General features: G+C 52.3%; 1 protein-coding gene across 4 annotated transcripts in view; it reads left to right on the top strand.

The window, feature by feature from the left end:
• The window catches only part of EEFSEC (eukaryotic elongation factor, selenocysteine-tRNA specific), a 175,756-nt gene that overhangs the window by 54,469 nt on the left and 106,844 nt on the right, over window positions 1-14,443 (top strand). For all 4 annotated transcript variants that reach the window (XR_014823891.1, XR_014823892.1, XM_084989642.1 and 1 more), the window contains exon 2: window positions 13,244-13,451. Coding sequence is in view for 2 of the 4 variants with exons in the window: in XM_084989642.1 (XP_084845768.1) it covers window positions 13,244-13,451 (208 nt within the window). In the remaining 2 variants the exon portion in view is untranslated. The remainder of the gene's footprint in view (window positions 1-13,243; window positions 13,452-14,443) is intronic.

Here is a 14,443-nt window from a genome sequence, read left to right as displayed (position 1 = left end):
GGAGAAGGAAAATGTGCCACGTGGCTCAGAAGCCGGAAGGGACGTCTTCAAGGGCTGGATGTGAAAGGAGTCAGGTTCCCAGCGTTGAACAGGCCTGGAGGCCAGTTGGTTCACAGGGGTGTCCCCACAGTGAGACATGGGGGGCCCCCTTGGAAACTGAGATCAGGAATTAGGAAAGTGCGCCATCAAGTCAGGGTTGAATTGTTCCCCCTGGAGAGGACTATTCCTGAGGCTGCGTGCACCGAGGTGCAGGGCTCACATCCTCTTTGTCTGTGTAATCAAAACCAAGGCCAAGACATTAACATAAATACCAGCGACACATGTGGCTCTGTCCCCATACTCGACCACCCCACAGGACACACTCCAATCACACACCAAGGACCTCCCACAGAAACAGCCCTGGCTAAGGAGGAGTTTACACACAAGTCACAAGGCATACAAATCACCACTGTGGAAAAGACGTTCCATAGGCACAAGTGCGAAAATCCTTATCTAGAAACTAGAAACCATAAAACAAATCTGAAAGAGGCTTTAAAATAAGAATGTTTAGAATGTCAATGGAGGAATAGAATCCATAGTAAGGTTAGGACATTATCAAAAAAGAATAGGTATATTTGAAAAAGAACCAAAGTGGAATTCTAAATATTGAAAATATTAAATATTGAAAGTCATTGCCATGTACTTTCAGATTAAATAGCTTATAATGCTTCATGGGAGTTAGTGTATATAGTTTTATTCTTCATGTATTATTTTTAAAAGCCTTTTTCTCTTGAATAGATAATAATTTATGCATATTTAGAACCTGGAACATAGAGGAAAGTATACGGAAGAAATAAGAATCTAGTTACTCTGGATAACTCCTATTAATAATTTGACATTATTTTTTTCTAGCAAGGATCCCACTGAGTATAACATTCTGGAGCCTGATCTAAAGTTTGCTGAACCATGAGCCTTGTTCCCTCATTGAATGTTCTTTGAAAACATGCCTTGTCCACTCACCCACGCCTGATGTGTAGATGTATCATGTGTGAGATTTCCTCCCCACTCTGACAAGTGTCTGTTTGCATTTCAGATTATTCTTTAGAGCAGTTGTGGGAATCAGGTGGCTTCATCATGGGGTTGGGGGGATGTTGGTTGAGGGTGAGGCGAGGATGGAGGGCAGTGATACAAGAGTGTCTCAGCCTTCTTGTTGCATGATTGATAAAGAACTTGGTCTTTGTCCTGGGTTCCTGAGACAGGAGTTTCCCTGGTGGCAGGTGTGTAGGCTCTGGACCACACCTGGTTTGTGCTGGAGGAAAGACTCTGGCCATGTGACCAAAGGGCTGGGGCTTTGAGCCAGAGACACCAGCCTGACCTATTGCCCTCCAAGGGGACAGTCTCAGTTCTAAGTGTTGAAACCCCAATAAAAACTCTGGACCTCAGGGCTCAGTGGAGCTTCCTAGTTGGGAGTCATTGGCATTCCAAGAGGGCTCATGTCCCAATTCCCTGAGAGACCATGCCTTGTGTGTCCCCCCTTCAGCTGGCCCCGATTTGTGTCCTTGTAATAAAACTAGAGTTGTAAGTACGGTGCTTCAAGTTCTGTGAGTGTGGCTGCTGCTTCGGTTCTGTGTCTATTCCTAAGGACCGCCTCCTGGGGTGGGGGCGGGGCAGGGGCAGGGCCCCCAAAGGAAATCACAGGCCACGCAGGGGCTCTGGGGGTGGTGGTGGGGATGGGCCCCACCCTCACTCACTGTGTTTGGGCTGAAGGGCCTCTGATGGAGCTTCTGCATTGGTGGTGGGTTTATAGCACTTCCCCAGCTGGGCTGACGTGGGGTTCGTGTGTGAGTGGCAGTGCAAGCCTGTGCCGGGCTGTGGTTATTGTAAACAGGATCGTAATACCATTTCTCTTGGCCAAGGAGGAGAGCGGGGCCCTGAGACAGGCTGGCCCCACTTGAAGACCTCACGCACCCTCCCCCCGGCTCCCCTGTGGCTGTGGAAGGTGGTCAATGCTACGCGCCAGCCTGACAGGGCTTAGTGCTGGGCACACGGCTATGCCTGTCTCTCCCAGAGTGTACCTGTCATTCCGGGCTTCAGGTTGAGAGGCTGCTGCATTGATGCAGGGGGTTGGCAGAGTTGATTCTGACTCCTGCGTGTGTGGGAGGACAGACCCCACTCAGGGCTGGGGCCGGGGCTCTGTTCCAGTGAGCATCCATGGGCACAGAGACATTAATGGTCCTTTCAGAGAGGCTGGAGTAAACATTCATTTCACCTGGAAGGAAATGGGGCTCAAGGAGCATGGCAGGCCTGGACGGCCCATCAGTGGGCCGCATGAAGGAGAATGTCAGAACCAGTGGGGCTGGAGAAGGCCTACACGGCATGTTCCTTGGGTGGGCCGCATGTGCTATGCTCCAGAAGATTGGGAACAGCTGTCCTAGTTGTTGCCGTTGAGTCATATCTGGTCCACGGGCCAATGGTTGGCGCCTCTGGTCACTCCGTCCTCTTTCTCAAAGCTGAGGTGATCTGGCCCCTCCACAAGGATCCGGGGGAACTGTGTGGTCAGCGTCCTCCATGAGGCCTGGCAGCTGGAGCGTCTGTGGCCTCCCGCTGCGTCCTCTGCTGGAACGGCCTCTTCCCTCACTTTTGGCCTCCACTCTCCCTGCAGTTGCTGAATCCCCTTCTGTGTCGCATAGCAGAGCTAGCTCGTCTCATTCAGATGTGCTTCAGGGTGGTGACAGTGTGGGCGTGTGTGTGTGTTTCCCCACCAGAGTCTGAGCTCCTTGAGGGCAGGACGGTGAAGCCTGGACACAGCCCAGCGGGCAGCATCCAGAGGTGCGAGTGGAGTGGAACCACACTTTTATTTCTGAGCCTGACGGCTGCAGACTCTTCAAAACACATCATGGGAAGGTCATCTCAGAGTGGGAGAGGCCCCCCCGCATGCTGGCCTCCCCCCCCACCTCCATCCCTGCGGCTGCTGCTGTGGGCTCTGGCACAGTGAGCCTTGCTGCCCCCTCTGAAATGTGACCTGCCGTGCCTTCTCGGTCCCCTCTGTCTCCGTCCAGAAAAATGTCTAATTGTATCTTGAACTCATTTACATTGCTTGCTTCAGTGGCCTCACTTGGCAGCTGAGGCCATATGCTAATTCCACCCTTTTCATGAAGGAATTCTGCTGATTTTACTTGCTTTTTATGGTAGATTTCCCCCTCTTTTCTTCTTTTTTTCTCCTGCTTCCCAAGTAAACAGTTTCCTAAGGCCACTCTCTCAGGCCCTGCAACCCTGCACATTCAGACATCTCAGTTGGAGGAGCACGGCTGACCTCACCTTCCAGCTCCTTCCTTTTGGGCCGGGCAGGATTGCCCGCCGTGGTTTCTGTACCTCAGAGGGGGCTTGCAGCAGCCTGGGGCCCCTTTAATATAGGGCCTGTCTATGCCTGAGGCCACAGCAGCAGCCATCCTCCCTCAGAACAACCAGAGTGTGGTTTTCCTGTCTCTGTGCCTGGTGAGCTCTGGATCCACTTCCATGGAGGAGGAAGGGGTTCAGGTCTGCAGCCTTGGCTGTTTCTTTCACCACCCTAAGTCTGAACTCTTCCTCCGGAAGGTGGATCCTTGAGGCCCCTGGGCCCTCTTTCTGCAGGCCCCGGGTGTGCCAGCCTGTCCCTGACATGGTCACTTCCCCCCCTCCTTCTTCCTCTTTCTGTTTTTGGACAAGCACGCTCACCTTTTCGGAGTGTTGGAGGGTGTTCCTCCCACCCCCACCCCCTGATCAGAGCAAAGAACCCATTTCTTGTTGCCCAGGGGACGTGCGTAGTAACCCAACTGCCTGCTTGTTCTCTTTCTTCGTGGCATAGGGCATGCTAAGCACCTGCTCTGTGCTGGCGCCTGTGCAGGACCCTGTCCCAGTGCAAGAGGCTATAGGGGCGCCAGTGAGTCACAGAACAGGGCTGTCCTGGGCAGTGTGTGAACCATGGAACCTCGAGGGAGGACCACATTGTCCAGACCAGGGAGGTCAGGAAAATGCCTGCAAGGTGACATCTGAGTGCCAGGAAGAGGGACAAGATGGGAGGATCTTGGGTGCATGTCCAGGGCCCAGGTCCTGGGGAGAGCGTGGGGCTGACGGGGTGGGGCAGGGTGGGGGAGGTGGGCCCAGCCCCACTGCCCTTCCCTCTGCTCCTGGCTGGGGGAACTCTTGAGTGTCCTGTGCTCTTTCCCTGCTACTGGCTGGCCCTTTTTCTGGGGTGTGACTGGGCCCCCGTGCGTCCACTGCAGAATGGGGTGTTATGGTACCTCCATCCTGGTCTGACTTACATGAGCTCCTGTGCACAAAGCACTGAGTGGCGCCCAGCTGGCAGGGGCACCTGGTAAGCCTTAGCTGTGGTGATAACACTTAGTCCACGCAGGGACTCAGTGAGGACAGCTCCTGTCCCAGTGGAGATGTCAGCCTGATGCCTCTGGGTTTTCCTGCTTCACTCCTTCAGGAAAGTCATTGTCTTAGTTATTCTTGGACTTTCTACTTATTGGCAGTATCTGGAGACTCAGCATGGGAACTGTGCGTGGAACTGTACGGAGAAGCCCCCAGAGAAGCCGTGTCAGCTTGCTCAGGGCTGTCTGCACCCTAACCCTCCCATTCTGGCAGACATGCGGTGACAGCCTCGGTCCAGATTGTGGAAGTGCAGGGAACCCTGGAGAAGGCTGAGTCGGGAAGAGGAGTTTTCCCCTGGTGGCTCTCTAGGGCCTGGGTCCAAGCCGAGGTTTGTCTCACCCCTGGCCCACGACCTCTTGTGTCCCTGATCTATCTCTCTCGGGCCTGATGACACCAGAGAGCCCAGTGCCCTTTTCCTCCAGGATGAACCCTCCCTGGCATCTGCTGTCCCCTCCCTGTCAAGGCCAGATGTGGGTCACTGGGGCAACTGACTGATCCCTAGCGCTTTTCTGATTCACACGGCCGAAGAATGGATGTTTATTCTTCTTCCTCCGACCTCCCTTTCTCAAGCAAACCCCTCCAGAGACCTCACACTGGGTGCCGCAGGCAGAGATCTCACTGGGGCACACCACGATTGGACCCTTGATTGTTGCGGCCGCTGTTCAGAAGGATGAGGGTCTTGTGCTCAAACTCACAGCGGAAATCCCAGTGACAGGGCCCTGGATGAAGACCACCTCTCCCCTCAGGCTTCTTGGTAAAAGCATTGGGAGGGCCTGGATCCCTCGGGCCCCCTCCCTGTGGATCCAGGACTCCTGTTCCAAGTGTGTCACATGACTCTAAAAGGTTGCTAGTGACTTTATCTCCCTTTTCTAGATGGAGAAATGGGCCCAGAGAGTTTAACTGATAAGCGGAACAGAGGTAGTACTCGTCACCATGGGGCCTGACCGTGACCTCTGCCCCTGAATCCCATGGGCCCTGCATGTCCAGGGACCATGCAAGAGAGACTCAGGCTTTCTCCCTCCCAGGAAATTCTGTTGTTCTCGCTGGTCAGCAAGTCAAATGTTTACCCAGTCCTGCTGGGGAGACCCCCAGTTCCCGCGGAGGCCCCCCAGGCAAGGCCTCTCAGACTGAGGCTGTCTGGGTCTCAGTCGTCCCCCGTGGTGAAGGGCACTGCGGGACTTGAGTTCCCGCAGCTGCCTCTGTTGTCCACAGGGGCTCTTGCATCCATATTTGGTGATTTGTCTCTCCCCCTCCCCCAAGGTGGCTGCCAAAATCCTGCATAATTCGTGTCATCTCCCACGCTGTTATAGTATATGAGGGCAGAGTATAATTTAGTTATTTTTGAAAAAAGATTCCTAGCAAAAGTAAAAAAGGAGGGGGGAGTTTTCATACTCACTGCATGAAATAGACAATATTTCCTGAAACAGGAGATACGAACCTCAAAGAATTTAAAATAAAACATTCATTTTATTTTTTTAAAGAAGGAAAACGAAGGAAAAAAAGTAGAATAGTCAGTCTTTTTATCCTAAGTACAGATGAAATTGATTAAACCTTAAAGACTGGCCTCCGCACACCCGGTTTATTAATTGAAGAATTTCCTCTTACCCAGAATGGGAAGTTCACATTAAACCAAGCTGGCCCCTGAATGGCAGTGACACTTGAGAGCTGAACGTTTTCCACAATCCTATTTTCTCCTCAGTGCTGGAGGAAATCCTAAAATGGTTAAAGGGGGTGGGGGGCAGGGAGAGAGCAGAGACTGCGTTGTAAGGGAGCCTCCTTTCGTTTCCTTGTAAAGCATGAAATCAAATTATAGCTCATGGCCCACAATTATTTTATTTCTACATTTCAAATTCCATTTTCTGCTCCTTTTCACTGCTCTTGAACAGGAGTTGTACTGTTGTGCAAAGTCAGCTAAAAAGATTACCCCAGATAGACTATGATACAGTAGCTTAAAGAAGCAGAGGCAGAGCTCCCTGGTTCCTGTGCGCTGTGCGCTGCCTCTGCCTCGTCCGGGAAGGAGCCAGCTATGGACACCTCTGCTCTTCCGGTGCCGCTGCTGACCCTGCCTGTGCTTCCCTGCGGGAGGGCACTGTGAGCTGCTGGGAGAGGTGACTGGAGGCCTGGGAGAGGGTGTGAGGTGGTACCTGGTGTCTGGTTCACACTCCTGCTTGGTGGGGTCGAAGGTCATGCCTTTCCCAATTCTCATCCAATTGCCCTATTTTGTTAAAGAGAGACCTGATTTGGGCTAGTATGTCTTTCTTCTAGCTCTTGCTAATCCCTTTTTTAACAGAGTGGGCCTGGGGCTCAGAGCTTTACCTCTAGTAAGCATCTAATAATATTGCATTACATTTTTGCTTTGTCATTTTATTTCTTTTCTCTGTTAACTTCTACTTATGGTAAGTTTAATGAGTTTATTATTGCCTAAAGTTCTTTTTAATATAAATACATTAGAATTCTTTTTTGAAAAAAAGGAGACTTGGAGTTTCTGTTGTGGCTCAACATGTTAAGAACCCAACTAGTGGCAATGAGGATGGGGGTTTGATCCCAGGCCTCGATCAGTGGATTAAGGATCCGGTGTTGCCGTGAGCTGCAATGTAGATTGCAGATGCATCTTGGATCTGGTGTTGCTGTGGCTGTGGTGTAGGCCAGCAGCTGTAGCTCCAGTTTGACCCCTAGCCAGGGAACTTCCATCTGCCATGGGTGTGGCCCTAAAAAGAATAAAAAAGGAAGACTTGGTTTAAACACATGTAGATCTATAATAGTGTAGCAGTACCCCATGGATATGGCAGAAATCACAGCCATGGTTCACGGATGGCAAACCCCAGGTAATTCAGACCCCCTCCCTGAAGCACTATGTATCTGCTCTCCAGACCTCTAGCCGAGAGATCCAGTGATGCACCCCTGTCTTTACAAGCCCTGCCTCTCAGGAAGTTCTCTTAAAGACCCACCTGGAGTCCTTCATGCTTTTGTTTATGGCCTATCCTTCTGAACGGGGACGCAGCCCCTGTCCAGCCTCCTCCCCCACAGTCCTTCCCCATCTCCACTGGATGCTGCGGCTTATAGAACAGGCTTGGGTGTTCAGCCTGTCTGCCCAGCACACAGCACATGGCCTAGCTCTGAGCAAGCAGACAATAGTGTCCCCACCTTCTCCACTGGCTTGACCAGGAGTCTGTTACTGCTGGGGTATAAAATAGCCTGAGGGCCTCATCATGGCCTGAGGGGGGAGGAAGGCTAGAGGGTCTCTGTCCCTCCCTCTGATGCCTGCAGGGTTCTGGGGATGGGAGGGAGAACTGCATGTGGAGACCCAGAGAGATGAGTGCAGATGGGACCCGGACACTTAGGGGCCTGGGGCTTCATCCGAGACCTTGCTCCAGCACCCACATGCTGACTCTTTGCAGGGAGCAGGGGCTCTGCTCCAAACAGCCAGGCAGTGCAGCCAACGTCTGGGACTTCTAAGGGGACTAGAGGTCACGGCAACTTGAATGGTCCCACTGGACAATGGGGTCAGCACCGGCACCACCTCGCCTGACAGTAACCCCGGGTCTCTGTTTCTTCATCAAACTTTGATCCCATGACAGGAAGTGACATAACTGGCCTGTCTTGACTTTTGTAAAATCCCTCATATTTCCATAGAAAGAATCAAACAGTGTCCTCCCGATTCCCACGGATCCAGGGTAGGAAATCCTTCTGAGGCAAGAGGGGCAGAGTGAGCGAGTGGGTGGGAAACGAAAGTCACAACTGGCAGCTCACAAATGAGCCTCTATACTTCCTGTCTATCAAGCTTTCCATCTCGCTGCCCTGACTATAGAGTAATTATAATAGCAGTAAAGTGCTCAGTACTTCTAAAAATTACAATTTCCAATTCTATAGATTATATATCTTAATCATTCCACAAGTAAAAATAAAGAAAAACTTACAAAGGTCAGCATTTAACAAAGTGTACGTTATCTGTGAGATGTAATTTTCCTTCTGGGACTGAACCAAAAAAAAAAAAAAATGTGTTCAGAAAAAAAGTTTTCAGCTAGAGAAACTGCATATAAAGCTTTAAACATATTTTAACAACCTTAAAATCAGATTTTTTTTTTTTTTTTTTTTTTTTAAGGCATGCACCCGAGGTATATGGAAGCTCCCAGGCTAGGGGTCGAATCAGAGCTGCAGCTGCCAGCCTACACCACAGTCACAGCCACAGCCACACCAGATCCAAGCCTTGTCTGCGACCTACACCACAGCTCATGGCAACACCAGATCCTTAACCCACGAGCGAGGCCAGGGACCGAACCTGGATCCTCATAGATACTAATCAGATTTGTTTCCCTCAAAATCAGTTTTTAATTAAAAAAAAAAATACAGGCATCTTAAAAAGTGAAATACAGGAGTTGCCGTTGTGACGCAGCAGAAACGAATCTGACTAGGAACCATGAGGTTGCGGGTTGGATCCCTGGCCTCGCTCAGTGGGTTAAGGATCTGGCATTGCTGTGAGCTATGGTGTAGGTTGCAGATGCAGCTTGGATCCCGTGTTTCTGCGACTGTGGTGTAGGCCAGCACTGCAGTTCCAATTGGACCCCTAGCCTGGGAACCTCCACATGCCATAGATGCAGCTCTAAAAAGCAAAAAAAGCAAAAAAAAAAAGGAGAAATAGGAGTCCCTATCATGGTGGCTCAGCAGTTAATGAACCCAACTGGCATCCACGAGTTTGCGGTTTCAATCCCTGGCATCGTCCGGTGGGTTAAGGATCTGGTGTTGCTGTGAGCTGTGGTGTAGGCCAGCGGCTACAGCTCCAATTAGACCCCTAGCCTGGAAACCTCCATATGTTGCAGGTGCGGCCCTAAAAAGACAAAAGACAAAAACAAACAAATCATAAAATAAAAATTTTTTTACCAGTGACATTAAATATTCAATAAAGGGCGCAAATACACTTATCAACAGCATAAAATTGCTGTGGAAGTTTACATCCTACCGTTATGATGACTGCTCCCCATACATCAAATCCCCACGTGCCTCAGCTTTCTCGTCTGTGTAGTGGGACGATGCCAGGGTCGCTGGACAGCAGGGAAGTTATGGGAGGTGACATGTGAGAGGAAGCACAGGTGGAAGTGTCTTCTGCAGTCCCACATACTACTTGTCTGTCCACTTTACCTGTACCTCAGCCCTGCAATGTGGCGTCACAGATGCTTGGGCAGTGAAGTGATCATGTGAGGACAAGAAGCTTGGACTTGAGGGAAGCCAAGTGCACTGGGGCCCACAATTCCTTCCCATGGCAGGGCCCAGCATCTGAGCTTTGGGACCCCATGTCAGGGCACAGAGCAGGTGTCAGAGGCCCTCAAGGCCCAGAGTGCGAGCAGGGGTAGTGGCTCCATTGTCTTGGCCCATCCTCACCACTGCTGGCGGTCTTCCTGAGTTCAGTGCCTGCTCGCCTTCCCATCTCACAGGCAAGAAGGTCAAGGCTCAGGCAGGTAAAATAACTTGCCACAGGCGAGGGCCAGAACCCAGCCTCTTTCGGACACCAGCAGGCACAACTGCCCTTCTGGACCGTGCCGGGAGGGGTAAAGACCAGGAGCACACCAGTCCACTGCCCTTGGGGAGAGTCTGCTCAGGTGTGCATTGCGCTATGCAGTTCAGTTTCCCCCTCTGCACACTGGCCTCAGAGAGGAGACCCTGGAGCTTCCTTGTCCAACTCCTGCTGGTACCGGAGCGTGCATGGACATGTGCTGGGTGTCTTCCAGCCATGCTCAGCACCAAACCAGAGGACTTGGGAATGGAGGGGATAAGCAAAGAGGGTCAGTGCAGGTGGGGAGCCAAGAGCCACAAGGAAGAGGAAGAGGCAAGATTAGGTTCAGATTGCAGCCCTACCAGGGGCCTTGATTCCCCATTTGTGAACCAGAATCTAAAGAAAGATGCCCATTCAAGGCTTGAGGGACCCAGAGGGCCACTTCCTGCAGCCTCAGGGATTGGGTGCTATGCTCATGGCTGTGGGCCCAGCCTCAGCATTCAGGGCCCTGCAGTCCCCGCTTGCCCAGGAGCCCAGGGTCAGTACAGTCACAGAGAAGCCAGGGGCAGGGGCAGGGGCTTGCTGGCCAACTGAGCTCAAACACACACTGCCTTGCTGTGGGCTCTCTTCTGGCCCCATGCCCTTTCCAGCAGGAGGAGGAAGCAGAGGAGTTACAGCCCTGTGGAACAAATATTAACAACCCCAAATCCAGCAGGATCTGTGAGGCCACTCACAGGGGTTCTGGGTGGGTGCTAACCAGCAGCCTGGTGCACTGTGTCCCCAGGGGCAGGAGGCCTTACTCTTTTGACTTGGCCTGCAAGGGGGCTCCCCTCAAATGTCCTGCTAGACTCCACCAGACAGCAGAGAGCCAGCTGAGCAGGACGACCTGGGAGGGACTGGACCTTTCCCCTGGGTCACCATGGTCCAACAACACTTTTGCCTTGAACCCTGGCTTTCTGTCTCTAGGGGAGTGAGGAGCTGCACCAAACAGACCAGAAGGAGAACAAGCTTCGGGTATCCCAGATCCCATAGGTGACAGGCTAATCCCCCAGCCGGGCCATCACGCCAGCTGATGCAGGAAGCCCCAAAGTAGCAGCCTAGCCCCGGTGACAGGCACCCAGGTTGGACCTGGGCTGCTGCCTTGGGCTTGGGGCTGCCGTGGCTGCTGCAGACATATGGCCCTGGAAGGGGCAGTGCTCAGCCTGCATGGCTCTCCCGGGTATGCACACACCTCAGCCTAGAGGGGCTGCACAAAGTCTATGAATCGACTGATGTGGCAACACGGGGCCTGCTTCTGGCATGGCTATGGAGCAGCTGCCCCTTGAGAACAGCAGTGTGCTTTAGCCCTGCTCCCCACAGCTCCCTGTTGCCCTAGCCCTGCATGTATACTAGCAGCCTGGCTCCTGACAGCACGCAGGCTTGTGGCTTCTGCCTGTTGTGCATCAGCTCAGACCCTCGCCACTGCGCCACATCTGAATAGAACTCTGAGGCCTGCTCACATGACAGGAAGCAGCATAGGCAGGGCTGGAACCTGGGGCAGTTGGACTTCAGAATGTCTGCTTTTCCCATTGACAGCTGCCCCTTGGCCAGAGTCCTGCATTTCTGTCTCTGGCATCCCAAAGAACAGGTGGAAAAGGCCCCAAGGATGGGAAGAGGAGGGGAGCAGACAAGGTGCAAAGGCAAACTGCCAGTGTCTTTGGAACAGCCCCAGGCTCCGGCACAGTCCCTTAGGAGGGGGCAGGCCCACTCGTCACCACCTGAGCAGCCCAGGAAGATAACTGGCTATGTCAGCGGGGGTGGGGGTGGGTTGAACAGGAGAAACAACAGGGAGATCCATGTGAGAGACCAGGGGGAGATAATCAGCTCTGGACAAGATAGCAGAGAGGTGCCCTGCCAGGCAGAAGAGCCGAAAATCAATGAATGCTGGAGACTCACCACAAAACGCCAACATTGCTGGGGGACTGTGAAGTCCTGGGTGTGTGCCCTCCTTCCTGAGCCTCACTGTCCCCATCTGTAAATGGGAACACCACATACTGTGATGCACGGACAGTGGGTAGCCATCCAGATAAAACTCAAGTTAGAGCTCCACCTCACCCATCACACCAAAATAAACATAGACATTTAAAACCATAAGATACTGAAAGAAAACACTGGAGAAAAATTATAATCTTAACATTAAAAAAATCCCTGGTTAAGAGACAAAACCCAGAAACAAAAGGGAAAAAAGGAAAGACTGACCATTTCAACATAAAAATCAAATATTTCTGCATGGAAAAAAATGTCATAAAAGCCAAAGATGACTGGGCAATGATGCCTTCCACCCAAAAAATGCACTCCTCAGTGTTTAAAAAAATTTCTTAAATTGACAACAAAGAGCAACAATACAACCTCAAAAGGAAACAGTATCAGCAGCACCTCCTCTGAAGACAATCCCACTCTTGCAGGGCGCCTGCCCCTGAGGCCCCCGCCAGAAGCACAGTGCACACTGCATGAGTTTCACAGAAGTGCAAAGGATGCCAAGTGTCCTGGGGACACGGGGCAGGAAAGCAGGCTCAGGATGTATGGGGGCAGGCACCTGCAGTCCGAATCTGGTGTCTGGCAGGGCCTCAGCGAGAGGAGGTATTGAGCCAGGACTCAGAGGGCTGGCAGTTAACCAGAGGCTAGGCAAGGGGAGGGGCTGGGGCAAAGGCAATACCAGGTGGCAGGACGCTGAGGACCAGCAAGGAGGCCGGGTGGCTGGAGGGATATCAGACAGGAAGCAGGGCAGAGACAAGAAATGCAGGCAGCTCAGATTTCTAGTAAGTCACTCTCCTCACCAACATCAGGAAGAAGCAGATGGAAACTACACTGAGATTCCGGTTTTTCCCAGTGGGTCGACAACTCTGACCACGATAAAAGCAACCAAGTAGCAAGTCCTCATGCTGCCAGGCCCATGACACATGGGCTCCTGGAGCCCCAGTGAGCCTGCTTGACTGCCCGTTTAGAGATCAGGAGATCCAGTGACTGGGAGGGGAGTCTTCGTTCATACGTTTGCACCCTCAACTTTATTATTATTTTTAATGAGATTTATTGCCTGTACTGAGCATCACGTACATCTTAGTATACTTAGAATTGCGGTTTTGTTTGTTTGTTTAGATGTACCTGTAGCATGCAGGAGTTCCTGGGCCATGGATCGACCTCACAGCAGGTGTAACCAGAGCCACGGTAGTGACAATGCTGGATCCTCAATCTGCTGAGCAACAAGGAAACTCCATCCTGAACGTCAACTTGGCTGGTTTTGCTAGACTTAGGGCATCAGGCAGCTTTGTACAGAGTCAGCTGTCCCCTTTCGTCTCTTAACCTTGTCTTTTCTTCTTTCAGGGGCCCAGATCATTGATTTGATGATGCTGGTCATCGACGTGACCAAAGGGATGCAGACCCAGTCAGCCGAGTGCCTCGTGATTGGACAGATTGCCTGCCAAAAGCTGGTCGTGGTGCTGAATAAGACAGACCTCCTCCCTGAAGGGAAGAGACAGGCGGCGATTGAGAAGATGACCAGGAAGATGCAGAAGACCCTTGAGAACACCAAGTGGGTTTGCCGAGGAGAGGGCTTCAGGGTGCAACTGCTTTTGCTGACCCAGATGGGGCGGGGGGACGTCAGGCCCTAGCGAGAGAGGTCTTACCTGGCACTTCCATCCAGGGTGAAGGCTATGGTGCTGAAGAGGACAAAAGAGCCAGGAGCACAAAGAAACCAGAGGTGGATCTTAGGAAATTTCCTAACGTGAGCAGTGGGTGGTGTATAATTCTCAGAAACTCAGGCTGCCTCTTTCTTGCTGGCCCACCCCTATAGGGTGCGTCCTGTGGGAGCTGTCAGACCCAGGAAGGTCCAGGTGTCTTCCCCCCCTCCCCAAATCCTATCCCTGAGGACTCGGACCTGCCTGCTCATCAGCTGCTTAGCCACAACTCAGTTATCAAAGAGGGGATGTTTCTGTCATGGAAGCTTATGAAGTTGAGTGGATGGGTGGACAGGTAGATGGGGGTGGGTGGAGAAAGGCCAGATCACAGAGGACCTTTGTAGTATTTCATGCTGAGGGGTTTACAGTTTCATCTTGTGGAAAGCAGGGAGTCGGTACAGCATTTTGTGCGGGGGAGTGACCGAGAGAGGCCTTCCCACCAGTAGGGGTTGCAGGGGAGGAGGTCTCAGTGGAGAGGGTGGCCCTGAGTAAGGGCAGCACAGGGTGGGAGGGCAGCCTGGGGGGCCTGAGGGGAGACCCACAGGCCCTGTCAAGCTCCTGCTCTGCTGACCATGGAGGTTACAGGGCCAGAAGGGGATGGTGCACCTGGCAGGGCAGGAGTGGGAGGGGTGTGGGGACCACGGGGCAGAAAGCTGGGTGCTCATTGTCTCCTTGGCTCCTCTCCCCGCTCCAGGCCAGCACTAAATAGTGGTCACTGGGCGACAGGAGTGCTCCCTCTTTGCTATGCGGCCCGAGACAATGTCCCGCCTCAGCCACCTCTCCTTCTCCTGCCTGTGGAGGACACGCAAGTGGAGATGGTTTTGTTTCCCCGTCATAAAGATTGATA

This window comes from Sus scrofa, chromosome 13 (assembly GCF_054392235.1).
Source record: "Sus scrofa isolate SSC_HxYL_T2T_F1_AM1 chromosome 13, Sscrofa_HxYL_maternal_Yorkshire_Landrace_v2.0, whole genome shotgun sequence".
In the NCBI taxonomy this organism is placed as follows: Eukaryota; Metazoa; Chordata; class Mammalia; order Artiodactyla; family Suidae; genus Sus; species Sus scrofa.
This window is presented reverse-complemented; position numbering and strand designations above follow the sequence as displayed.